Source organism: Fusarium fujikuroi, chromosome FFUJ_chr01 (genome assembly GCF_900079805.1).
Source record: "Fusarium fujikuroi IMI 58289 draft genome, chromosome FFUJ_chr01".
Taxonomy (NCBI): Eukaryota; Fungi; Ascomycota; class Sordariomycetes; order Hypocreales; family Nectriaceae; genus Fusarium; species Fusarium fujikuroi.
The window spans coordinates 1,974,423-2,001,430 of record NC_036622.1 but is presented as its reverse complement, the minus strand read 5'-3'; the positions used below and the strand labels follow the sequence as shown (position 1 = coordinate 2,001,430).

The 27,008-nt window shown below is 50.5% G+C and overlaps 7 protein-coding genes; 5 read left to right on the top strand and 2 right to left on the bottom strand.

Moving 5' to 3' along the window:
• Positions 1-1,069: 1,069 nt before the first annotated feature.
• On the top strand, positions 1,070-2,319 carry FFUJ_01488 (related to AAC-rich mRNA clone AAC3 protein; the record flags this gene model as incomplete). XM_023578151.1 has 5 exons in its annotated part: positions 1,070-1,191; positions 1,254-1,327; positions 1,386-1,991; positions 2,046-2,090; positions 2,156-2,319. The coding sequence occupies 5 exons, from the start codon at positions 1,070-1,072 to the stop codon at positions 2,317-2,319; spliced, it is 1,011 nt and encodes a 336-aa protein (XP_023424085.1).
• A 1,823-nt stretch (positions 2,320-4,142) lies between these two features.
• FFUJ_01489 (related to Zn(II)2Cys6 transcriptional activator) lies at positions 4,143-6,978 on the top strand (the record flags this gene model as incomplete). XM_023578140.1 has 6 exons in its annotated part: positions 4,143-4,434; positions 4,496-4,898; positions 4,945-5,223; positions 5,270-5,933; positions 5,985-6,227; positions 6,277-6,978. 6 exons carry the CDS (start codon positions 4,143-4,145, stop codon positions 6,976-6,978), a joined length of 2,583 nt encoding a protein of 860 aa, XP_023424084.1.
• Positions 6,979-7,790: 812 nt separating this feature from the next.
• FFUJ_01490 (related to glutathione transferase omega 1) lies at positions 7,791-9,743 on the top strand (the record flags this gene model as incomplete). XM_023578129.1 has 6 exons in its annotated part: positions 7,791-8,215; positions 8,271-8,873; positions 8,931-9,108; positions 9,159-9,239; positions 9,293-9,439; positions 9,483-9,743. 6 exons carry the CDS (start codon positions 7,791-7,793, stop codon positions 9,741-9,743), a joined length of 1,695 nt encoding a protein of 564 aa, XP_023424083.1.
• A 195-nt stretch (positions 9,744-9,938) lies between these two features.
• FFUJ_01491 (related to high-affinity phosphate permease, phosphate-repressible) lies at positions 9,939-12,310 on the bottom strand (the record flags this gene model as incomplete). XM_023578118.1 has 5 exons in its annotated part: positions 9,939-10,363; positions 10,418-11,575; positions 11,657-11,946; positions 12,007-12,095; positions 12,224-12,310. The coding sequence occupies 5 exons, from the start codon at positions 12,308-12,310 to the stop codon at positions 9,939-9,941; spliced, it is 2,049 nt and encodes a 682-aa protein (XP_023424082.1).
• Positions 12,311-15,435: 3,125 nt separating this feature from the next.
• On the top strand, positions 15,436-16,850 carry FFUJ_01492 (uncharacterized protein; the record flags this gene model as incomplete). XM_023578105.1 has 4 exons in its annotated part: positions 15,436-15,632; positions 15,701-15,825; positions 15,887-16,534; positions 16,645-16,850. The coding sequence occupies 4 exons, from the start codon at positions 15,436-15,438 to the stop codon at positions 16,848-16,850; spliced, it is 1,176 nt and encodes a 391-aa protein (XP_023424081.1).
• A 526-nt stretch (positions 16,851-17,376) lies between these two features.
• On the top strand, positions 17,377-18,817 carry FFUJ_01493 (related to acetate kinase; the record flags this gene model as incomplete). XM_023578094.1 has 2 exons in its annotated part: positions 17,377-18,140; positions 18,334-18,817. 2 exons carry the CDS (start codon positions 17,377-17,379, stop codon positions 18,815-18,817), a joined length of 1,248 nt encoding a protein of 415 aa, XP_023424080.1.
• A 1,279-nt stretch (positions 18,818-20,096) lies between these two features.
• FFUJ_01494 (related to transcriptional repressor) lies at positions 20,097-20,996 on the bottom strand (the record flags this gene model as incomplete). Its single annotated transcript, XM_023578083.1, has 1 exon — positions 20,097-20,996. The coding sequence occupies one exon, from the start codon at positions 20,994-20,996 to the stop codon at positions 20,097-20,099; it is 900 nt and encodes a 299-aa protein (XP_023424079.1).
• Positions 20,997-27,008: the final 6,012 nt, after the last annotated feature.

Below are 27,008 nucleotides of genomic sequence, written 5' to 3'. Positions count from 1 at the left end.
GGCTAGCGGTTGGATTCAGCTACACCGCCGCCTTACGACGATAATAGATCACCGACACCCTTTGGTAAGCCTTCTGGGCCATCATGATACCACACATTCCACTGTCGATACCTGAGCGAGTATGCTTTCTTTGAAAAGCACTTGCCGTATTGGTCTGGGTTCATATTCTCACTGTCTGATGTTACGGACAGCATCTGCACTTTTTTGTTTGCGATTGTCTGGTTTTTGCACATTTCCCGAAGCATGCTTTTCGTCTTCATACATGGCGCATGGAGTCACTGGCGAAGGAAGTTAAGGGCTTGGTTCGGCTGGTCGGAGTTGGCTGTGCAGACGGCCTATTCATGGGGCACAGGACGGGGAGTAATGGAGGCTGTACGACATGGGCCACGGGGTGGCGGATGCAAGCTGAGCTTGACGTCTGGCGGTCTGGCGATGTTTCTCAATGACTGGAGTAGGAGAACTCGGTACGGCTCTTGCGCATCTCGGCTACCGTCGTGAAAAGGGCTTGTGATAGAAAATTGTACATATACCATGACCCGATTACGGAAAGAGCCCAGGAATGGCAGGAATGAAGTTTTACATTTCACGAATACATGGACCACAGTGGGTAAATGCGCGCCCGTGCTAGTTATTGGCCGCGTGCCTAGATTCAGACGGATAGACCTGGATGTTTACGCAGAACATGATTAATGTCTAAACGGTTGCCGTTGGTGACGGCTTCTATAAACACGGTTTTTAATGCACTAGCCTGGACTCGACTTTGACTGTTGGGTCGCGTCACGTCAGGCCCCCCAGAGGGGCAGAAACACGCTCTTTTGGGCCTGTGGCTTGTGTGATCCGCACTAACCTTGACGGGATGTTAGAACACCAATCACCATTAAACCTCATCCAGCACCAATCTTGAAAGACACTCCTACCTCCACTAACTGTAAATACAAGCCATTTAATCCACTTACCTAATCCAGGTGCTCAAGCTGTCGCATATATTGAACGGCAACAAAGCTACTGCCAATCGAGTGAGCATTGGACCTTACACAGCCAATAAGTTCGCACCTATCGATCGAATAGCATGGCGCCGGTCCTTCGAGCAAGACAGAGCTTATCAAAGGATAAGTTCTCTGGCTACTTTGGCAACCTCAGAAGTCAGCCCTACAACGACCCCAATAACTCGCGGGGCTCGAATCCCCATAGGTATGTGTTATCTGACCATGGGGCCTATCCTCTTATCCCTCTTGCTGATTTTGATGGTGAAGCTTGCGATGCATCGCTTGGAACCCCCTCGGAACTCTGGTAGCAACAGGGTCGTCAGAGAAAACCCTCAGAGTGTGTAAGTCAACCAAGCATGCGGGCCTGTAAGGCCATCGGAGCGAGGCTGAACGAGATAGGGAACCCTGAAAAACCTCACGTGAAGTTTTCAACGGAGCTCAAGGGCCACTCAGCATCTGTTGAGAAGGTCGCATTCAACCCAACAAAGGATGCAGAGCTTTGCAGTGTGAGCAGTGACGGCGTGGTCAAGTTCTGGGACGTGAGGACAAAAGCATGCTTTAACGAGGTCAAAGGACTTGGGGACGCTTTTACTCTTGTCTGGGCGCCCGATGGAGCCACGCTTCTCGTTGGGAACAAGGCAGATACCATCTTCGTTCTGTCGCCATCTCAGTCGACGCCTCTCAGCACGCATCAACAGTCCGTGCAGACCAACCAGATCGCATTCTGCTGGAGCGGTGAGAAGATCTTCGTCACGACAGCAGAAGGACGTATCCGAGTCTTGTCGTACCCTGGATTTCAACCCGTACTGCAGAGCAAACATGGAGAAGAGACGGACGAGTTTGAGCTCAATGGACATACTTCTTCGTGTCTGACTGCTGATCTACAGCCTACGGGGCGGTATCTGGCGACGGGAGGCTCAGATTCAATTATTGCATTGTGGGATACAACAGACTGGATTTGCCAGCGAACAATCACGAGGATGGTCGGGCCAGTGAAGAGCCTCAGTGCGTTCCTTTGCTATCGATTTATAGTGAATTAGCTAACTTTTTTGACTTCAGGCTTTACGTTTGATGGTAGTTTTGTTGTTGGTGGAAGCGATGAAGGTAAAAATTCCTCCCCTATGCTTTGAGATGCTTTGCTAATTTGTTTTTGTTTTGTTTTTTGGTAGGATCTGGCCTGGAAGTATCGCATGTCGAGACGGGAGAACATGTCCACACATTCAAGACAGCCGGTGCTTGTCCAGTAGTTGCTTGGGCTCCAACAAGGTATTGCCTTGCATATAGTGATTTGGGCATTTTGCGGATCGTGGGTGTCGATGTTGATAGGAAGTAAGATATATAATCCCCTAGCCACATTAAATATACAATGCGAGCGTTTATACCGGCCCTTGAAAGCCCTCACTTCTACAAGCGCAATTGGTATTCTATAGAGCATTTCGTCGTCAGCATGCAAGCCGGCATAGGCCAGCCCTACTTTTTATTATAAGCTCTTGATAGGTTTAGGTCGTGTGTAAGACGGGCTAAATAAGGACCGGCACATCCACGTATGGCTTCGCTTTGCGGAAAAGCTGGATGAGTCAAGGCAGATCTGGTCGATATAGACGAAGGGCATTTGAGATCATCGTGGTATAGAGATAGTATGATGGAGGCCTGGTCCTGCTGACGTGCTGCTCATGGGGGGCAGGCATTTACAATGGAAAATATCATTACTCAAAACGCTATGCAATAGCTCCAGTTTAAATAGCTTCCAGGTTGTACACCTAACTCAGTATGTTTACTGTGTGATACTTAGTAGGGGGTATCGCAAACAAAAAAATGTGCTGTACTTTACAATAAGGAAATATGCATGCCCGTGGGAGATAATAGACTTTGTGTATCATGGCTTCTGGTACTACAGTCAAGGCTTGATTCTTCAATCAAGGGAATAATTGGGAATTGATCATGGCTATTAGATGTTTAGGGTAATTGAAGTTCCCCGTAATGTTTGTAATGATTACTAGGTAGGTTTGAGTTAAATCTAAACATGAGTGGCTAAGTTGTCATAAACGGGTTGACCGAGATGCTGAGGAAATATTGTCGTTGCTGAATTGATCGTGCAATCAAGTGACTCTACTTTATGTTTTGCGATCTTATACAAGCACGAGTGTTGTTCTGGCTTTCTTATTGATAGGAAATATTGATATCATTCTTCTCAAGGTTGACGATGATATTTATTCAAGTCGGCCGCCCACCGACATAAATGGCTGCCACTAGAAGAGCGGAAACAAGCGAAGCGTGTGGCTGTGTTAACCTAGAGGACATACGATATCTGCAAGTAGTCGTGGATGTTGACGATATCAGTTCAAGAGATGTGGTAATATCTTATTGAGGACGAATGCAGTCATATCCAGTAATGCACTCGGGAGATTCCGTCGAAAACCCCCAGAATAATACTTAATGCTGATTTCCTTCACAATTAAGCTGTAGGAACAAACTGGGTGATAAGCTACCAAGGTAATTGCGGATTGCTACTGTACTACCTATGTAAGTCTGGATGCCATTATTAATTCTCATGCACGGGCAATGACCCCCAACCTTGCAAGGCCAGATTGACGGTATCTACAGTATAAAACGTGCTACAACTGTGCAGTACCTTTGAAAGCCAGCGACATCTTACAGCGCGCCAGGCAGCCAATGTGTATCGCGGCAAGCACCCCTCAAACATCAGCTCCCTGATAACCGTGGAGCCGTTGGCTGCCAACCATTAGAGAGTATAAGACTCTAGTAAGGTAGTAGGCTCTACTCGTTCCCCACCATCCATCCGAGTCCGACGACTCCCTCAAGGGTTCCCACCTGCCTCCATCTTTTAACTCCGTAACCTTATCTTACTCACGGTGGTGAGCTCGAATCCCATCGCTCCATGCTCCGTATCGCCGTTTCTTTGGTACAACACCAACACATTATCTTCCGGACTTTTATCAGCCTCGGTCTTCCCTCCTGATTCCCACTTCTGTTATTGCTTTCTTAAATATCCGGATCTCTCACCGGGAGGTGCGGACACCTACGACTGTGTCATTCCGCCCGTCCAGCATTTATTATCCCCGCCGCCGTCTTATCAATCGGTTTGCGACTTCAACCCTCCGATATCAACAAACACAGCCTCCCAGATAGTCCCTCATGCCGGACTCAAATGAGAAGGGAGCTGGCACCGCCGGCAACAAACGTCCACGAAGCGACGATGCCGATGGGGACGAAACAGCGCCTCAGCAGGAAATACCCGATAATGCGAGCGTTCCCAAGCCAAAACGGCTGGCATGTATGATATGTCGGAAGCGCAAGCTCAAATGCGATGGAGTCAGACCTAGCTGCAGTACCTGCTCCCGTCTTGGTCATACTTGCGCCTACGACGAACAGCGGAGGAAGAGTGGTCCTAAGCGTGGTTACGTCAAGGCTCTGGAGGAGCGACTGAGTGAGCCTCTTCCCGACATACTATCGACAATTGGATTTACTGACATGCTGCGCTTTTACAGAACAAGTCGAAACCTTGCTGAAAACCCAGGAGCCTCCGCAGAATATTCCAAAGAACATCAATGTCGCAATGTCCGGACCACCTCAAACAGCATCCCCTGCGAATCTTAATATCTCAAATGCGCCTATAAACCTTACCGGGGATCATAGTATGGACCAGCACTGGAACTTCACCGACAAATCGCCGCAGCAAGGTGCCATGGACGACTTCAATTTCAATGCCAGTCTAGATATGGGCATGAACAATGTTGGTGGTACTTTCACATGGGAAATGATTGGTCTGGGTCTCGAGGAGCCTCTACCTCCCCAAGAAACCATTGACGAACTTCACCAGATTTATTTCGAGAAGGTTCATCCGTCTATTCCCATGATTCACAAATACCGTTACCTCGCTGCCATGAATCTGTAGGTTGTTTCCTCACACTACTGGAAAAGTAAAATGTCTGACCAGTTATCAAAGCGCTCCGAACCAAAGACCACCAGTTTGTTTGCGATATGCCATGTGGACTCTCGCATGCACCATAACAGATAAATATGCAGATCTGAAAGACCTCTTCTACCGCAGAGCGCGAAAGTATGTCGAAGCGGATTACGTCAAGGGTTATGGAGAACACATGATCTCTATTGCTCACTGCCAGACACATACTCTGCTGGCCTCTTATGAAATGAAGATGATGTATTTTCCCCGGGCCTGGATCAACACTGGCTCTGCTATCCGCCTGGCTCAAATGTATGCACTCCCTGGGTGACGCTCGTTTCTCTACTGACCATTGTAGGACTGGCCTCCATAGACTAGATGGAACGGGCCTCGACGTCAAGCAATGCCTTGCACCACCGAAGGATTGGACAGAACGAGAGGAACGACGACGAACATTCTGGATGGCTTTCTGTCAAGACCGGTATGCTAGTATTGGCACGGGCTGGCCCATGACCATTGACGAACGCGACATCATGACCAATATCCCTGCTTCAGAAGATGCCTTCATCATGAGCAAACCTGAGCAGACACAGTCACTATCAGAATGCACCAGCCCCATGGGTGCAGGTAAGCTGTCGCCTTTTGGAGGTATCGTGCTTATGGCCTGCCTGTTTGGCAGAAATCTGGTACATTTGCACCGTCCTGATGCCGATGACCTTGACAACGATCTGAACGGTCCGTTCTGGAAACGTCACCGCCAGATGGACAATATCCTCCTTAACACATCCCTTTGTCTCCCTCCCCAACTCAAGCTTCCCACTGGCTTGTCAAATCCTAACATTGTCTTTACAAACATGAGTATCCATACCTCGACAATCTGTCTGCACCAAGCCGCCATCTTCAAAGCGGAGAAGAACAACTTGCCCGCGTCGGTCAGTGCCGAAAGCAAAGTTAGGTGCATCACAGCCGCCAACGAGATTGCCAGCATCATGCGCATGATTTCCCATATGGATCTCTCGACAGTAAGTGTTGCCGGCTATCATCCATTAGCGGAGATCCTAATATGCTATCAGGTAAACCCATTCATCTCCTTTTGCTTATACGTATCGGCGCGAGTATTTGTACAGTACCTTAAGAGTCGACCAGACGACAGCCAAACGGCAGACTCACTTCGCTTTTTGCTCTCTGCAATGAACGCGCTGAAACGCAGGAATCCATTGACTGAGTCGTTCCTCGTCCAGCTCGATGTCGACCTCGAAGCACTTGCACTGAGAATCCCCAAGCTGAAGACAGCTTTCCCACGCAACAACGATGGTGTATGTTGTCCCCGTGCCGTTTTCCTCGAATAGCACTAACGCCACAAAGCCTACCAATCCAGGAGCGCCCAGAGGTGCTAGGTGTGATAACCCAGAAGGAATGCAGGGCATAGCAGCATATCGTAATGAATGCAACTATATGCAACCCTCGAGAGGTGACGGAAACCAGCCGGATATTGTTGAGCCTAATCATAGCGTACCAGAGATCACGACTGCTGAAGAGAGCTTCGCTACGCAGGCTTGGATGTCGTCTGACCAACAATTACCCATTCTTACACCGAGCTCAGGGGCGACATTCGAAAAGACTGGATCTGGCAGTCGGACAATGTCTGGTTTTGGCGATGTTACAGGCGATAGCCAAGATGCTTCAGGATCGCCTGATGGGTTGACATCAAATCGACCTACACCAAATTCGAGCTCAGGATCTGACCAACGGAACCATCTGGCTCCTGGGCAGCTGAACGGATCCGGACACAACTCTTTCAACGCGAGCCCAATGTCGCCGAACCAGACTTTGATGAACCCGAGTGTTCTCGACGGGAGCACACAAGGATTCTTTTCAGACACAGCTGGATTTACGATGCCGACCAGCCTTGACCAAAGTGGGGGGTTTTCAATGCCTGATGGTTGGGGAGACATTCAAGGACAATCAGGGATACCACAAGTTGGCGAGGGTGTCTTACGGGCCTTGATGAATATGGGACCAATGGACGCCATGGATTTGGGAACATGGGAAACAAAGGATACCTGAACTCGGTGAACATGGAATTATTGCCGGCGGGATTGTTAGGCAAGCAACAACGCATCGAGAGCCTAGCCAGGATCCAACAATGATCATAAAACGAAAGAGGAGGAGGTGGACACCCCACGGAAGAATTGGCACCAAGGGCGTTTATACGGGACAAACATATCGGCGATCTTGTACACTATGGGTTGGGAGTCTCATGGATGACTTACCATGTATGTTTTGAGTAATTCTGAAGGATACCCGGGTTCTAATGACAATGAAACACCACTATCACGGCCATAATAGGTGCAGGGAAAGAGAAGAGCTGCGTTATTGGATACCGGCGTTGCGATGTTGACCATGGTCTCAAGGTGATCCTGCTGCGCGTAGTATCAACCAATTCAAGAGCCACGCCCGGTTAGCTCAATCGGTAGAGCGTGAGACTCTTACGAGTACGCGATCTCAAGGTTGCGGGTTCGACCCCCGCATCGGGCTGTTCCTATAATACGATTGCGAGCGATTTGCGAGGCTTTCATTTTTTTGTCGGGATTTTCAAAGGTTCTCTCTATCTTTTTTACGGCTTTCTTTTGTTTGTGGTATGGTCCGTGCAGTATTGGTAGGGCGTTTCCCTTGTTGCTTCTTTTGGCATGCAGCTGCAGCTCAATAACACCCTGCCCCTCTTTCAGACAATGACCTAGGCAACGTCTTAAAGCAGCAACAGAAACCGTCAGAAAGTGTCATCTAGAGAAATTGATCATTCCAACCGAGGGACGAATCTTACTGTGGAGTTTGTTTTTAGCATCGCCGTGGCTGTACCAGGACGGAGATCCACTCCCATGACAGCTCTGAACACCCCGCCTCCGGGCTCCGGCTCCGGCTCCGGGCCGGGGCTATCCGCAACGTTCTCAACTCCGGGTCTTCCACCGGATTATCGCGATGCGCTTGAGCTTGGTCTACAAGGATATGTGGCACCCGGTATCGAAGAGGCTTACCATATCCATGCTATACACAATAGCGCTACTATCGCGACACCAGCAGCCCTTGGTCAATTTGGTATACTTGCACCGATAGCAGTGTCGGTGCCTGTTGTGGAAACACCAGCCGATAGGATATTCAGTGTGCAGAACAATGCTCACACACAGGAGATTAGAAGATCAGGTGGCCACTTGAGCAGTAAGATTATTGTTGATCCCCCAGATCTGGAGATGTGGCGGAATAAGCTATTCAACGTGGACGAGACGATTGTTCTTACACATGAAGAGTGAAGAAGCCCTCCTTAACCTGTGATCGGAATTTGCAGTCCTTAACGGCTTTAGGTTCGAGACATATTTTCCTCATGTAGACAATGTCTACTCCCATCGTTCGACCCAGCGTTATAAGCGCAAGCCTTTCATCTCACACTACTGGGACTGTCGTATGAAAGGCCGCCCTCCGGGAACCCCCAAATCTGATGACCCTAACAAGAAGAAACGGAAGAGAAATGTTCGCCAGCGCGATTTATGTGATGTCAAGATAAAAATTACAGAGTACTTCCCGGGGGCTCGACTGGACCTTGATAACAGCAGTGGTCTTGACGCATGTCTGGCAGGGCAGCGATTGTGGACGATACAGAGAGTCAATGGCAATGGAGGTAATGGAAAGGGAGACGGTGTAGCTGGGCCACATAGGCATACGCTTGAGAGGAGTGACGAGATAAAGAAGAATAGTGTGCAGAGGTATTTGGCAAACAAAGGGGGCGCGAAATGGGACAAGGAGAAGGCCCAGGTAAGCCATATCCATGATGCCAATTCTGAAGAAAAGGAGTTTATAATACGGAGAATTCTTAAAAAGGCCCTTCTGAAAGCCACAGGAGCTGCACTACTCACAGCTAGAAAACACGCGAAGGAGAGCGAATTCAAGCTCTACGCAGTATGTTTCTGGTATGTCGAACTCATACTCAAATACACTCACATTCCCATACATACTAACCGCAAAAGCCCATTCTCTCAACGTATTTGGATCGCTCTGGAAGCAAAAGGCATGCCCTACCAGTACTGCGAAACAGATGCCTTCCGTCACCCAACCCAGCCCCTCCTGGCTAACCTTCATGGCGATGTGCCCGCCATAGTACATAGCGGCTGGTCATGTTCGAATAGTGCTGTCATACTAGAATATGTGAGTCTCGTCTCAAAGCTGCTGGTTTGTGATATTGATGAGATGCGCAGCTTGAAGATCTCGGTCAAGGAACACCGATGCTTCCGGTAGATTCAAGATTAAAAGCCAATTGCCGTTTCTGGATTGACCATGTAAGATACATCCCACTATCACCAGAATCAGAGGCAATACTGACGATATGGAGATCAACCGTCATATCGTCCCAAACTTCTTCAAACTCCTCCAACATCAAGACCCAGCTCTTGGAGATGAAGCAGGGATTAGTTTACAGGGCAGTATAGATACTCTTGTCAAAGCTGCAGACAAAAAGGTAGTTGATCCTGAGCTCTGGGTACATCGCCTGTGACCGACATACTGACTCTAATCTATCATAGGGTCCGTTTTTTCTCGGACGAAGCATGTCTCTGGTCGATATACATCTAGCACCTTTTGCTCTTCGATTCTCTAGAACCCTGGCCCCAGCGAGTATACCGTCTTCCCCACCTGGATCGCGCTGGGCGCGATGGCTGGATGCCATCGAGGGAGATAAGAGCGTGCGAGCCACAACAAGCAACCACATGCTATACAGTGAGACATTAGATGCCTTGATGGAACAATATGGGCGCCATCAAGTTGAAGCCCCTAACAATGCCTGAAGTTCTCGGTACGTTGGAAAGATTGGTACGAAATATCGACTGGAGCAGTAGACTGTACGTTTTCCGGACGTGGTCCGGTTGTGGTTAAGGGGTATCTATTTCATTATAAATATTCACATGGGAAAGCATAGCGCCCGGCGAGGGCGCTTAGACAGCAAAGGTGTGATAATTGCAGTTCGAAATGCCACGAGGCCTCTATATAGTACCATCTGGCACAGAAGGGTCGCTTCTCATGGATCCTCTCTTCCTCCTCTTGATAGCATCCCACTTCTCTTCTATCGTCACCAGCTCGCCCCCAAGTCGTGCTTTGACTCTTCCTTCACCAAGCTCCTCGAGCGTTTTGGACTCGAGATAACTCTTACCATCGTACTCGACGCGACGTTGGGAATCGGGTAGGTATGCCCAGGAGAAGAGGGCACCCACAGCAGCCACAGACCCAAATAGGAGAAAGATGAGTCCTTGTCTGTTCTCTGCTTGATATGACTGGTTTATTCCGTATACCACTAGAACAGCAACGAGACTGCCTAGCTTCCCTGCAGCAGCAGAGATTCCGTGGCACAGACAACGATAACAGGTGGGGAAGATTTCGGCTGGTATGATAAATGTTAATGTATTGGCACCTGGTAATCCATGGTTAGTTCTGAATATGCGGAACAGAGAGCGCGTCAACTTACCAAAGTTGAACATGAAGTGGCAGATGGCTACAAACACCACTGTGGCCGGAGCACCTTTTTGCTGATGGACGCCGTAGTAGACGCATCCAGTGATGACGAAGAACCCAGCGAGAACGAGGAAGGATGCTGTGAGCCACTGACGTCGTGGGATGCGGTTGGCAAATAAGACGAAACAAGCGCTGCCCGCAATGGATGCAAGCGAGACGGTCAAGAGATACTGCTTTGTCTGCTCGATAAGCACGTCGTAGATGGTGTTGCAGGGGTGCGTCGCGTCGGTCGACCAAACTGGAAGTCCATCGGTGGCCCAATCCGGTACTGTCGAATTCCCCCCGCGAAGCGATGATGTCCAACACTCGAGGGAGTCGTCAATCTTGGTCGGCGTGGTAGTCGCCCACATCGTCGACAGAGTGCCTCTATTATCGAGGCTCATGCCATAGAACGAGACGTCCAAGAAAAACCACGTTGCCGCCGTGCCCAGTAGATATGCCCAGTTCCCGTCGCGGATGAAGTAGTTGTGGAGGTCCTCCCTCGAAAACTGCACCGGCATCGGCTGCTGCGAGCTACTCGCAAGATGCATCCCATCTGCAAGGCCATTTGTGCGATACGAAGGTGCGACATGGTGGTTCCCATCGGGGGAGGTAGTCTGATATGTTGCTGGTGCTTGACCTCGAACAAATTGGTTCATCGGGAACGAGTTTTGTCCGCCAACACCGCCATTCATGGAGCGCCCGTTGACACCTCCGCTGGGGAATGCTTCTAGCCCAGCACCTTGCGGGGCACCGTAGATTCTTTGGGTATTCGCTAGAGCCATCCTCGGTTTGTTCCTGACCTCAAGGCTGTAAATACCACAGTCGAACAGGAAGAAGCGGAAGATGATGGCGAGCAGTGCAGGGACGGCACCTGACCCGATCACAATGCGCCAGACGCCGTCCAATGCCTTTTTGCATTCCTCTTCATGCAGTCTGTCGAGCCCGCAGCGCATTCCCTGGAGGTTATGGCTTCGCTCGAAGCCGAGGAGGACAAACAGACCGACCAACTGGGCCAGCGCTTGGCCGATGGGCTGCATCATGAAAACGGACGAGAGCATAGTAGCGCGAGATTGTGTACTGGACCATTCCGATGTGATGACGGCGCTGAGCGGATATTCAGCCCCTATTCCTATGGTGTTTGTTAGCATCCAAGTTGTGCCGTCTGTTGTGGTTGGAAGCCAGAAGAGGTTGCTCAGGAGGATTCACGCACCAATGCCCATGACAAAACGCCACCAAATGAACAGACCGAGGAAGGAAAGATCATTGTAGCCATGACTGCTAGTGGCGACTCCAATCGTGGAAACAATGACCAGGACGAGCTCAACGCCGTAGAGGCGAGTTCGGCCATAGCGATCCGCAAGGTAGCCAAAGAGGATCTGACCAACAACGGAGCCCAAGAGTGTAAAGAAGTTGATGAGTAGACCCGACCATTCCGGGCCATTGGGCCAGTATACAAATGCGATAGAAGCGAGGATCACATTTGTCGAGAAGAGATTATAGCTAGGTAGGCATTCACGAGTTAGGACGTCGTCGTAGAGAAGTGGCGAGGAGAAAGCTCACGAATCTGTTAAAAAGCCAGAGGCACAAACACCCCAGATGCGAAAGTTCCATGAGTTCAGGTCAAGCTCGTAGCGCAATTGTTGACGATCCTGTCATGTCAGAACCGTTGTCAGTCAACAACATCAAATCAAGATCATAGAGGTACAGGAGATAGAGAGAGAGAGGGAGGGAGGCTTAGTTATGTATGTGGCACATTGATGGCCACGCACTGACTTACCTGCGCATCCTGCGATGGCAGAGCAGAACTGTCCGAGCCCAAGAACCCGCGGTTTTGGCGCAAAGAATATCTCGAGAGAATAGACATGATTCGCGACGGGGATGAGCATCAGTTGCAAAAGTTCCAGTTCAGATCAGAGGGGGTGGGCTGAGGACCCGATGGGCGACGGGCAAATTACAAGACAATTACTGGGATTGCGGACAAGCAATGTCCAAAGAGGAAGAGGAGAGGATTGCAATTCTCATGGCCGTGCTTCCGTAGCATAGAATAGAATAGAGAAACAGAGTATAGTCAGAACCAGAGCAGGCCGCGAGCTATGAATGAATTGAATGAACGAACGAATGGGTGTGGGATGCCATCGAAAAACTGTGTGGCAGGCAGTCTAAACAAGGACTGTGTGCTGTGCCAAGCGCGCGCCGCAACGATGTATTAATTGCTTTGAGCTGACGGACCGGACCCTTAGGTTGGCCAAGGCACGCTTGGCTTCACTTGGCAGAGCCCTCTGAAGATTAACTTATTTATCCTTGTTAGAAGCGTGACCGGAGCCTGAGTACCGGCGTACCAACGCTCCAAGTGTTTCAGTACCTACTTACCTAGTAGTTATTGAGCTGAACAAAAACGTCTCCGAGGGACCAGTTTCGATAGGCCAGCGGTGCCAAGAAGACAATACCATGTACTATGTAAGCTAATTGTCTGGAGAAGGGCGTCGATCTTTGCTGAGCAGCAGAAACACAAATGACTTGCTTCATCAGCGACTGGTTTAGGGGTCCCTTGTCAGCCAGACTTGGTAGCCCGTGTGGGTATCCGAACAGAATTATCCGACTTGTGAAGAGCAGGCAATCAATCAGTCAATCAATGCCTTGATGAAGGACAGTTAACCCAATGGGGGGCAGCATCTCTCCCTGCCCGAGTCTGGAACCAATGTGGCTTGTAGACTTGCATTGAGTTGACCGTTCAAGACAACGGAACAAGGCATTGGCATCTGTGAAAGAGGCACGTGGTGTTGAAGCTTGGTCGGCAGGACGTGGGGGGGGGGGGGGGGCAATTTGATGTCGCGAAGAAGTTGTTCACATAATCATGTTTAATTGAATGTCAAGAAGAAGCAGTTCGGTACCGTCAGTCACTGTTGCTGTTGCTGATGCTGATGACAGATGCACTTCAAGGGAGACGGCGCTGTGTTCTAACTACCTACTATCTATACATTACCTTGCTTGACTTTACATACGGAGTACTCATGCTGTACCTTGACTAGTTAGTGCCTCGCTGAAATCAACCCGGGTCCGAGTGCTGCAACCCAATTCCATGGTTCAGGGAATGCAGGAGATCGACGTTGCGACCCTCAGCACAGAAGATCTAAGCCGTTATTGCACGAATCCATAGTCTTAACTGTCTTGATATGATTTATCTCAACTCAAAGAGTAAGTGAGGATATCTTTATATCGTGGGGAGCTGGCCATTTTCGGAACATAACAGGGCAAATGGTGATTCCCAAGTCGTTTGACTTGATGAGCATATCGGAAACTCGTATGCCAGCCGTTTTTTATTTCTAAACTTGCACCACGAAACGACTTTCGAAACCGACTGCAATTGAAGGATCACTGAGCGTGCCGAATGACACTTGGCTCTTCCACTCTTTACCAGGCCATCATCGAAGCATGTATCTCTATTACTGTGCAAAAAACCCCCAAGCGATGCCATCACGCCCAGAGTAACTACCTAAGAATATCCATCCATTGGATGGCTTCAACGCCAGTCGGGGTGATGGGGTATACAGTAGTAGCACGCGGCTCTGCCCGGCCAAGATGCGTCCGTATTCGTGATACCAACGAGACTCATAACTTTTTTCAATTGGCAAGTCATAAACATGCGACCAATTCCACATTCTGGTGACATCCATCCATCCATATCAAACAACACTGACGGGCCCAGACAATCGGAATTGCTAGCCGGAGCTTGGCCTAGCTCCAATGCCCACGACATGGACCCTAGCTTTCTTGGCCGTGTTAGCTAGCCCATAAGAATGTCCCATGGACCCCCGTGCGCCGTGCTCCCGCTGTTAGTGGACCACCAATGGAAGACAAGCTTCTGCCCATGTGGCGTCGACCCTTGGCTGTCGATTGCACAACGCAACGACATTCATTTTGCTCGGGCTTGGAGTTTCTGGGGACGGCTTCTGTCGACGCAGCTCCTCTATTGTTGCGTACCTAAGTGGCCAACAACTGACGGCCTTGCGACAGGCAGCGTGCAGCGTGCCTGTCTGTGTGTGGCTAGCCTTACCTGCCTAGGCACTAATGTACAGGTATCCGTCCTCCTGGCGAATTTGATGCGGGCCCAAACATTGTAGGCCCCTCATTGAGTCGACTATCCGTGGAAATTCACCGCACTCGTCTATCTACATTTTCTTCTTCTCACTCCCAGCACGATTTGCGATGGATGATGCTGGCCTGCAGCTGGTTCATGGGACGAACAACCAAAAAAAAAAAAACAAGACACACTTGCTTAGCTCTAAATCTTCTAGGAAGTCGCCTTGAACTTTGATTTCTCTCCTGTCCTATCTTGGGCTGGTCTCGTCTGGTCTGAGTCTGTCCTGCTTTGCCCTCTACATACATACTGCTGTTGCAACAGCTTTGGTGCGAGATCTCCATGTACGTGAGCTCCAACTTTACCTCATCCAAGGTTGGGATCTTCGGCTCCTGGCGCTCATCAAGCACACCATTCACTGTACACGTACGTACGGATAAAGATACAGATACATTACTGGAACTCGCAAGGTCTAGTTTCCTGCTGTCGTATCAGAGGGGCAGACGAATGCACCAGCGGCTTCCGGAGCTACCCTTGCCAATCTAGTGCTTGAAGTCTATCCCGACTGAGTGTACATACCTTGCTCGGTGCCTCCACGTTGTATCGCTGCCCTATTGTTGAGATTCTGCCTTTGCGCCGGCCCAGGCATTGGCGATATCAGGGCCTCGACAGCCAAGAGCCTGCCGAGCCGCCATTCCTCTGTCAACATAAGCTTCCACGCAGCAGAGCTGACCGTTCGTTGCCCAAGTTCAAGCCAGAGCGTGTCAACGGCGGCTTTAGGGCTGGTCACTGGGATCTTCGAGAAAGCGCCAGCAGAGACCACTCGCACCTCCTGCGCCGTTGTGACCGTGTCATGACATGTCCCCACCGCTCGGTCAGCCAGATCGCCCTCGACTGCTACCAGCGACAGCATGTCGTCCTCGGGCTCGTCCTTTACTTCCTCGTCGCTCGGTCGCCCGCCAACATACGGACGAACATACGTCAGTCCGGTTGATTCAACCTGGACTCCCACCTCCGGCATATCAACCATTTCTGCTCCGACCACCGAGGGGTCGGGAACTGGGACCTCGGTACTCGATTTGGGACCCCCGGGTTTCCAGGCAACAATGTGCGATTCTCCCGGCCTGTGGTTGATATGAGTAGCGTTTCATCTGGCTGACACTGGGATACATCTAGAATCCTTTTTCAAGATACTCCTGACGAACGAGTCGTTTACTTGGGGCCTTGGGAAGTGGTGGGTTCTGAGCAGCGCCGTGTTCTGTGGCAGGGTAGCTACCAGAGCGAATTGCTCGAACACTTCTGTATGTAGACTTGGGCTGCTGCTTTCCACATCCAACGTCAGCTAACTCAATTCACTCTCAGTGCCCTCCGACACACCCTGCGATATATATCCTCATACCCTCCACTCGCGCCATCGCCCGTACTATGACCCTTCGGACATGGAAAGATATCTCACGTTTCAGGAACCTCACCGGATTCGGTACACAACGGACGAGGGTGTTTGTATACATGACCAGTACGTCACGATCAGATACGAATTCACGACAGTCGAGAGCTCTATTCAATTTCAGGGAGATTTGCGCAGAAAGGACCTGGTTGATTTCTATGACGTCGACGTCGTTTGGACAAACGTCCATGGTCGCACAGATGGCTTCGGCAAGGTTAAGGGGATCGGTGCGATTCAGAGACTCAAGCTGTGGAGGGATCGATATACGACTTTCCACTCCCTCAGCGTGTGTGCGAATAAGACGGATGGCCAATACCGAGAGTATGATATTCACTCGTTCGACGGGGAACTGCGCGGGAGGGACGACCGCGCGAAACAGCTTCGACTCAATGCGTCTGGCAGGCGGCATACTTCGGGCGACGACCAGCACTCACACCGACGCTTTTCACTGCCGCATCGTATGCGATCTCGAACCAGAACGAATGATTCCTCCGAGCCAAGATCATTGCAGCAGCCGACTCTCGACATACGATATCTGGCCATCCAGTTCACTGAGCGTCAAGGTCAGGGAAAAAAAAAAGCCCAAAAAGAGGGCTCCCCTCGTAGGAGCAACGGCTGCCCTGGCCGGATCTCCAAATCTGTCTCCAGACATGTCAGCTAACAGTCAGACCAGCATACCGACGATTTATCGAGACCTGGCTTTATTGCCACAGTTCGGACCGTGAATTCAACGGCATCCCATTTCCACCAAACCATTTCGAATTGCCCTCGCCGCAGATTTTGCCGGGACATTCTCCCGATTTACCGGTGTCAGGATGGCCGAACCACATGCTCGAATCGGTGCCAGAACCCTCGGATGCGGCCGAAGCTACGCCTTGAAAAGGGCAATTCCGAGTCAGATGGCATATCAGTATCCTCGACCAGTTGCACCACTGAGACGAGCCACATGCTCGAGCTGCAGTGCGTGTCCAAGTGGGGTGACAGTAGTTGCAAGGTCTGACGTTGACAGCCCACACCCTTTCACCTGTCAGAAATGAAAGCGCTCATCAAACGCCGCCCAAAAAGGCGATAATCAGCAGCCGCCCGTAGGGGATTGGCCGGGACGTCAAACAGAGGTTATCAGGCTGTATACCTTATGTCGCTATCCGTGGGCAGACAACGGGGAAATGCTCAGGCCCCCCCCCCCCCACACCGTCTCTGAAGACCCCCCGCGGTGCCTGGATCGTACCATGGAGCTGTGTCGTCATTGAGATGCACAACCCGTCATGAATGGAAAGTTGATAAACTCAACTCAAGCTCCCTTCTCCCCTAGCATCCATCGCTCACTACTGCTGCCACTGCTCCCCCGTTCCTGATACACACTCAACACCAAAACATTGACCCCCTCAGCGTCGCGCCATCGGTCATGAAGGTCATTCTCGCCATCAATGCCGGCTCTAGCTCGGTCAAGATCTCAGTCTATATTGCAGATAAGAACGCAGAACCTCATCAAATCGCAGAGGCCTCAATCGGTGGATTGACTGCTCCGCCAGCAACGCTTGCTTATACGCGTCGCGGTGAGAAGGTGGTCAAGGCGAGAGAGGTTGCCGAAAGTGTCAAGAATCAAGAGGATGCTTTCGACCTTCTCCTCAAGACATTCATTGATGACGCTGAACTCAAGGAGATCTCTTCAAAGGAGGATATTGCCATCGCCAGCCATCGCATTGTTCATGGAGGGGACTATGATCGGTCGCAAGTCATTACCCAAGATGCCTATCACCACCTTGAAGAGCTCAGCGACCTAGCACCACTTCACAATGGTGTCGCCTTGAGCATCGTCGACACTTGCATCAGCGCGCTACCCAAGACCATCAACGTCGCCTGTTTCGACTCACAGTTCCATACAACTATCCCTCCACACATCTACACCTACCCCATCGACCCAAAGATCGCGAAAAGCAATCGCCTACGCAAGTACGGATTTCACGGAATCAGCTATGCATTCATCACAAGAGCCGTGGCACAGTATCTTGAAAAAGACGTCGACAGCTTAAACATGATCGCTTTGCACCTCGGTAGCGGTGCCAGCGCCTGCGCCATCAAGGGCGGCAAGAGTTGGGATACGAGTATGGGGCTTACACCTTTGGCGGGCCTTCCTGGAGCGACTCGAAGCGGCAGTGTTGATCCTAGGTAAGGCGCTCAATCCCTCAAAAACACCCTTAGCCCGGGGCCTAGGGCCCAGAACCCAGAACCATGCCCCACCGGATGCAGCGGAATGCTACTCTCATCAGATCATACATGAGATCCGGAACCGAGGGGTGGGATCAGGGTCTTCCTTTCTAAATTAAGGTTCTTGCATGCTGACCCTTGCCAACCTTTGCAGTCTTGTCTTCCACTATGCCTCCGATGTGGGGAAACTCTCCCCTGCATCCACCAAACATCTTCACATTTCAAGGGCTGAGGAGATCCTCAATAAGGAGAGCGGCTGGAAGTCCATGACGGGCACGACCAACTTTGGCGTAGTTGCCGAGTCAGACGAGCCCACCCACCGCCTGGCCTTCGAAATCTTTGTCGATCGCATTGCCGGCTTTGTCGGCTCTTACTTCGTAACCCTCGAGGGCCGTGTCGATGCTTTGGTTTTCGCTGGCGGCATTGGAGAGCACAGCGCTAAGCTTCGATCTGCCGTCGTCGAGAGGGTTGCCTGCTTAGGCTTTGCCCTCGATGATGCTAGTAATCAGGAACCTATCAAGGATGTGGTCCAGGAACTCGGCAAACGCGATGCCAGGCAGCGGGTGCTCGTCTGTCAGACAGACGAGCAGCTGGAGATGGCCAGATTATGTGCAGAAAAGGAGGATATATGGGAATAGGGAATCGCACGTGGTACGAGAACTATGATGCATGATGACAATTAGTTGCGTAACGACATCGAATGATTTGATGATCAAAGCATACACACATATATAAAAGAAATTAGATTTTTACTTGTCATGTGTAACGTGGTTATGTGTGTTTTGGAAATGTCTCAGGGTTGTCAGAAGAGTCCCATGTGACAAAACTCAGAAGCGCGTAAAATCAATCGAGTTACCTGCCGACCATCAGGTCATTGGTTACCAAGAGTATACCATAAACAAGTGTTACAAAGTGGATATCTGTTTGTCCCTTGGCAAAGCAGAGTCTCATGGGGTATTTATCTATATTAGCTTGAATAGGTACTGAGGCGACAAGCTCACAAGGTATGGCATTAATGAGCCCATAGATTTGATGTCGAATGGAAACAGCAAGTCATGGTTAATTATGCCGATGATAGGAAGAATTTGTGTTACACCATTGTAAATAGATGTATTCTATCCCTTCACGTTGGCTGATATCACAAAAATTCTTGGGGAGAAGAAGAGTATGAAATTTTGAAAATGGTATCAATTGTATACAGTTCGTGTGTTGAATCCAAAATGGAAAAGCACTACACATAAAACTGCCTCACTGCCGTCTAAATACAGCCGCAAGCGGCAGCGACCAAGTGTGTACTATGCCGCTGTCTCGTCTTCTTCCACCACCCATGCCCCTAGAGATGCCAGATACGGCCCTCGAATGGGCCTACCCCAGAAGTTCTTATAGTTGAACAAAAGTTGGAAACATCAAATCGTGAAAACCCCGCTAACGCCATGCGTTTTTTCGCCCTCGGGTTTGAAACTCCAAGAGGGCAACTCCTGTCGTCGTTTATCTAAACCGCGTGCCCTTTATGGGGAGAACCATCCGTGTAGCCAATCATATACTCGCGACACCGTCCAATCCCAGACACCTTTTGAATAAATGATAAATAAATAAAAAGTAAGAAAATAAAACAAACCCATCCAAACGGATAACGCCTTTGAATCCGGGTTACTCCTCGTGTGTTCATACAACGCCGTGATAGAGACAATCCATTGAACAGAATAAAAATGCACCAAAATGTCTGTGTGTGGGTCGGGGGAGTCATGAGGGGAGTAGGTTGTGCCCCAAAGATCAAGTCGCCAGGTGGAGTGATTTGTGTGTAGAGATAGGACTTGTCAGAGGATTAAGATTATCAATAAAGTAATGCCCGAGAAAAAAAAAATCTTTTTTAGAAGGAAGAGAATGCCAGGGGTGAGAGATCCAGCATTATTCACTTCAGACACCGGAACCCTCCTGGCATGCCACGGCCATAGCGAGAGCATCCAGACCGCTAGGTGTCCTGCCAGCAACAGGGCGGTTGAGAATGGGCAAGTTGCGGCCGCCCAAATCCCAAGATCCACTGTTGACACTGGGTGAGGCCAGTGGGGGCGTGGGAAGGGGATAAGGATCAGCGTCGCGTCGGCTCCTGGACGAGGATGTGCGGCTTGCGGAAGGGCGCCCGGATGTAGAGTTACGACGAGCGTCAGCTAGGGATGTCCTGTGACTGCGCTGGCTGGTAGAAGAGCGACTCTTATCCTTGAAGTGGGTTTCGAGATGTTGCTTCATATTGTCGGCGCGAGTGAACTTCTTCTGGCATCCTGCAAAGGTACATTGAACAGCCTTCTCTGCAGTGTGAATCTTTGAATGGCGCGAGGCATGACCTGAGGTGGTGAAGGTCTTTTCGCAACCATGAGTGTCGCGGTACCTGCAGGGATACCTCTTTCCGGGGCGCTCGGGCATAGGCGAGGATCGGGGCTGGCTGACCATCTCAGCGTCGTAGGAAGCTGAACGGGTGCTGTCGGCGTATTGGGCATGCTTCGCCTCCATGTTGTAGTCCTGAGAAATTGTGTACATGACCTGTTGTCGAGGGTAGTAGTCGACGTTGGGAGTCAGAGGAGAAAGAGGATCGTTGCTCATTTGAGAGTCATAAGAGTCGGAACGAAGAAGTTCGGGAGTGTTTGGCGAAGAAGAAGTACTGCCCGGGGTGGGGTATGATTGAGTGAAGGCATAGCTGGAGTGAGAGTGGAAGCTGAGAGGTGGTCGTTGCGTGGGCTGCTGTTGTTGTTGTTGGGAAGCAGATTCGTCGTTAAGGAGTGAAACTCGTCGACCAGCGGCGTTGATTGCGTGCATTGTCATTGCGACAGGAATTGGGAACAGCTCTTGGTAATGTTGACAGTGGCAGTGATATCAGTAGAACACAGCTACTGATCAGATCAGACTGGGCGACTTGATGCGCCTGGATATGGTTGCAGCTCCGAAGGGAAGCGAGGCGGACCCAAATAGCGGGATGGCTAGTCGCGGAGCTTGTCTGGACTCGAGGGGACCGAACGAAGGGATTGATGGCTCAAAATCGCCTCCGCTTTGTGAACACGAGACTGATGGGTTTCTCGTGGTCTGTTGCGTGCGTGTTCCTGAAAAATTACAGGGGTCCGGTAGTGGTAGCGAAGGGAACAAGGAGCTGATTGATTATGGCGGTGTCAGTTCTGCAGTCTTGGTAGTAAGGAAGCAGAGTAGTTGGACGTTTGGTATCAAGTTCATGTATGGCACAGAAGAATAAGAAAAGATCTGGCACAAGTGGTGATTGTTGTTGTTTAGATAATGGGGGTTGCCGAGGAATCCAGTATACAAGCCAGAGCCAGAGCCAAGGGGCAACGATAAAGCAGACGGAAAGGGTAACTGAACACACAACACAAGAACGGATGTTATATCCGTCAATGATCAGCCCAAGATTGGAAACGACTTTGTGAGAGGAGAGAGTCTCGTAGTAAGTAAATAAAAGTATGAGGAGTGAATAATACTAAACGAAGCAAGGCTGGAAATGATGGATGGCTGGAGCTTAAGTTTATAAGTAACCCGTTGGATTCACAAGGAGGAAAACAAGGGGAGTGGGAGAGAGTACGTACAGAACGGAGGGAAACAGAGCACACGCCTCTTGGTTGGGGGGGTACTACGGGCAGTATGAGCAAAGAAGGGAAAAGAAGGGAGAGAATTGGGGTGGGAATCAAGCATGGGATTTTTTGCGCAACCCCATCGATCGATGAGATCGAGAAAAATGTCGAGTCTGAATTGAGAGTTACGATGAATGGACGTAACTTGGATAGGTTGGCCTGGATGAGCCACACACACCCTAGAGCATGGGGTCCACCAGCAACAGACAGTGGTGTGCCGTTAACTCCTTTTTGTTTCTTCTCCCCTTCTCTCCTCTTCTGTTCAAAGTGTTCAACTTGATGGAGAAGAGAAGAGAGAGGGGAGGGGGAGGGGTGTGAGGAGCATTGTGGCACTGGCCTCTGAAAACGAGCCCTGGGCTGGCATGGGAAACTCTCCAAAGAGGCACCTGCCCTGAGAGTCATCAGTAAGCTCCCGCTCCCCCTCACCATTTGTCCTAAGGTAGGCCAGCCAGGGCTCGGCGGCCAGGCTGGTGCAACCGCTGAGACGGTTTTGGCCGGAGCTTACTGAGGGAAAAGTGGAGGTGGTGGTGATAGTGGTAGCATCCACTAGCCACCTCGGAGTGATGAAAAAATAAATGCACCTCACATGGACCGGATTGAGAATATAGTGGGTTATGCCTTGATTTTCCCCAGCTACCTACGCAGCCGACTTGACATTTCAAAGGATGTAAAGACAGAGGGAATTGCACTAGGTACTCGCAGGTTCGTCTCTCTCTCTGTTCGCTTGTAGGTTCTTTGTCAAAGAAGAAAATTCCATTCTCTTGATTTCTTCTCTTTGCTACGGCGCGATTTCGCGCTCTTGTTTTTGTCTTTTCCTTGGTACTTAAGTGGGAACACAGGCTGGTGTGGGGTGGCTTGCCAGGGACGAAGGGGCCTTTAATGGCCCTCCAGCTGCAACCACCGAGCTCTTGCCAGGGTCGATGAAGGATAACCGCCAAGGAACAGCAGGTGTGAGGAGACCAAGGGCTTGCTTTTGACCTTCTTTTAGCGCAAGCCATCTCTAGAGTCCCTTTTTACTGGGAACACTATCCCCCCAAATAGCTTTCGCTCAGAGAAGCAATTGTATGTACAACAGTAGTCCTTCACCTCGCCTCCAGCTTCCATGTAATGTCGATCATTCGCGACCATGGATACCGAACATTGTTGAATCTCACCTTGCTTTGCTTTGCTTTCTTGTCAGTCTTTTGCTGCAGGCGGTGACTTCCTTGCATGGCTTTCCACCCTCCTATCCCATTGCTACCACATAATACGCCCTGCCTTAATTGATACTGGACTCACCGGCGCCCACTCGGTCGGATGCTGCGTCAGGAAACATTTTCTATAGTAATCACAATGCACAGCGCAATACCTCTAAACTCAAAGATGTTGTTCTTTGATTCTGCACTCAGTCGAAACCCCGTCACTCGGCCGCATTGAGCTGGCCGCGGCGCGACACGCTGATATCACAATACGTACGTTAGTACCTAATGTTGACCACGGTACCATACCTAGGTATCTGCGCACCAAGTGCGGCCCTGCTGATGAGTTGACGACTACTACACCTATCCTACGGAACGGCACTCCGGGACTTGGACCCTGATTTCCAAACTGTAATCTCGATCCCTAGGCTTGGGGCGTCACCATGACGGATAGCCGGATCAGACGAGCTAGTGAGAGAGTGAGTACCTGGGACCCCGAGACACCGTACATCTTCTAATCGCACCATGGTGACGTCAACTTCACAACAGCAAGCCATTAGCTACAGGCCCAGACTTTCAGAGGGACGCTACAGTAATCGCTGAATCTCTGGGCAACTGAGCGACTCCAGCTCCAGGTAGCGGTAACCCTTGCTCATTCATTATCAGAGCTATTTCACGGTTACACAAAAGCAAAACGGACCCAAGCACAGTACATACTGTATGACGGACACTTTCCTATACAGCTCATGCAGGGCTCAATCCTGTCGCTTTCAGGAAACTGTCTGTACTCTAGAGGTCGGACCCTGCAAATCCCCAGCCAACCCAGGGGCTTGCATACCCAAGTTTTGCGCAAAACTATACGTTAAAAAGAAAACCGAGACACAGGCGTCGTGTATTGTGAGCTTGCACTTGAAAAGCCAGTCAGCTCGAGGTAAACTAAACAACCTGCTTACCTACCTACACAATGGAGCATACAGTACGGTGCTTCATGGACGGGAGCGATGGGGTTTCGGTCAACCTTTCCCCGCTCTTCAACCATGGTTATCCCTCTTCAACACCAACATGCTTATCTACGACAATTAGAAGGAGGGGGCAAGGGGAGGCAAGAAAACTTAGAACATTTATCCTACATGATAAAAACAACTGACCTATAGGCCTCCCAAGTTCACCCTAAGTTTCTTGAATATTTCCTCACCTTCCATAGCTTTCTTACGCCCTGAGGGGCTTATGCAAGGCATTAAGCAAAGTGAGGCGTCATGGTGACAGCGTCCGGTTGATGACATTAAAAACAGGCCCCAGAGGCCCTCTACAGAGTAGCAACTGGAAAGAAAAATAAAACTGTGGCGCTGACCCACTAATAAGACATCTGCTCCATTTGCTGCCCGCAACCAGCAGCGGGCTTTGGGGTGAGACGAGGGCGGGCCAGAGTGGATCATGCCGGGGCACGTTCCCCAGAGCTAGAGTGGCTAGCAATGGAGGGCTAGTAAGGCACAAACACCCCTAGATGCTACGCTGCGCTGCGCTGCCTGAGTTGCTTTCAGCACCTCAGCGTGTCTGGCTGTGGTCAGCTTCACAAGCAGGTAGAAAGTGGAGGCGGCGGGGGGCGGACGACAATCCCCTTGACGCTAACACCTCCAGGGTCGTCCAAGGGTCCCCCATCAGGACTGGGGATAGAAACTCCATCGACCAATAATCGGAAAAGATCGAGAAAATGGCGATCAAGGGAGTTTTACTGTGGCTCTAGGGTGGGGACCGACCCAATGCCAACATTTTCACTGTTTACCTACGCAGAGCAGCAACTTCTGGAGAGGTTCGGCCAATTAACCCATGACAAGTACCAGAGGGAACGAAAACTTCCCGACAGTCCTACAGCAATGGAAGCAAACTGAACCCGTTCTTCGTTGCCAAGGTTTTGCAGGTTTATAGGTGATTGAACCAAGCATGTAGCTTTGGTCTTAGAAGCCACATGGCAAACAACAGCATCATTTAAGATGCTATGTTCTGTAACTTGGCCATCAGGATGGCGTGCCGAGGAGTGAATTCTCTCGTCGAACCTCACCTCGTCTTGTTGTTTCTTGGCCAATCAACCTTGTGCGGATGCCCTCCGGTAGTCACCGTAGGAACTCTATCTTGTCGTTTCTCTTCCACAACAGTGCCAGAGTGAGTGCCTGCGATTTCGTTTGTTTGGGCGCGGACCCAACCCCGGGCGCCGAAGGGTGTCGCAATGGGGTTGACGAACCCTGTTGAAGACTCAAGACTTGACTTCCACTCAGCTCAGGTGGTTTCCCCATCTCGGCAAGATGGGGGTTTGTTGAAAGAGGAGCCATTGCAGCCAATGACACCCGACGACACTTGCTGATAACCTGATGAATGAGGAGGTTTCCCATATGATCCGTTGAAGCTGACTGGCTCAGTCCTGGCTGATTGGATTGACCCTGGCTTCTGACTCCTTACACTCCCTCTCTCTGAAATCGCCAGATTGACTTCCACTTTGCAGCTGTGTACTGCTGTCTGTCTGCCAGGGTGTCTTGACGCAAACGACGAACTTTATGTTCCGTGGTCCAATACGAGTAGGGTATATCTCCATTTCATCAGTACATACAACCTCGAGATCTCAAAACCAATCTCTGCCCCTCCGGTCGTTTTGCTCCGGATTGCCAATCACGCACATCGGGCGTGCTTCTTGAACCCTAATGAAGCCAGCATTCAGGGTCCCTCAACCACTAGCATCATAGGTTGACAGACGGATGCGTTTACAAGCAGACAATAACTTCCATCGCGCGCCCCATTGACGTCACAAATCCTAGCCGAGCTACCTTGGCCAAATGAATCCAGTGTCTCTCGGTCTCTCTCTACAAGTTGAAATAACTCTTATAAGGCTCAGCAAAGTCGATGAAAATGATGACAATATTCGATCCGATATTGTGGTTGATTGTACCTTTCGCTACAGCGACGTTCATCTTTCACGCTGTGGATGGACGGATGACATGGACACCAAGCCTTGACAGGGGCTTTTAGGGATCTGTCTAGGATAATGAGCTATCGCTTGTAAATGACAGGCCCCATTTGTGCATGCCATTTCTTCTCTCCAATTCTAATGACGCAACTGATCGGACCAGGCCGAGAGATCTTGGTCTGAGCAACCTACGAGCACGATCCTGATGAACTGCTGGCGGAACATTTGCAACGGGAGCACCTTCAACATCCAAAACGGGCCATGGGATGGAGACAGACCTCGCTTTAGGGTCGAACACTCACCTATCAAAAACCTCCGGGGAGTAGATACTAGGTAGGTAGCTGGGCCAAAGCCAGGCTCCGTTAAGCATCCAAGATTGCCGTTTCATAACGACCGGGGAATAATCTTGATTTCGGATTGCAAGGCCACAACAGAGTTTCAAAGCCGGCCTAATGAAGCAGTCGGAGATCGAAGTGCTTCCAGAATAATGACTAGACTGGCTCGAATCGGTTATGCACCGGCTGTGCTCGATCACAAAGACTAGGAAGGCATAAAAAGTACGCAGATGACCGCAGGGTTGACTGTGTCAGGCAAGTTCCTTGTAAAATAAAAACAGCAACAAGGGTCCTGTCTATCTGATCGGCGGGGCGAAAACGAATGGCGGCAGCATTGAGGCGCATCGGCTTCCACTGAGTGCGATCGAGCATCGAAGGGGATCGGGTCAACGACGCTCAATTGAGATCTGAAGTCAGGAGGGGGATCGGTCCCTTTTGAATTCTTATGCGGTGCCCTGCGGGGAGTGTGCATGGTCGGATGCCCTGGCAGGCCAGCCTCATCGGTCCCGTCCGCGTGGCTCTCGAGGGTCCCGCCGCCTCAGCGACCAAGGGGCTTGAGACCAAATATCAAGGGTTTTCAGGGAGTTAGGGAGGCGAGGGGAGGGGCGTGAAGACGTGGCGCCGGAGAAGAGGGCCCGTACTGTAGAGTACATACGAGGGGGATCAATCTAAACCCAGCGATCATCCATCATCTTCTACATACGTGTGGAATTGCCCAATGACAAGGTCTA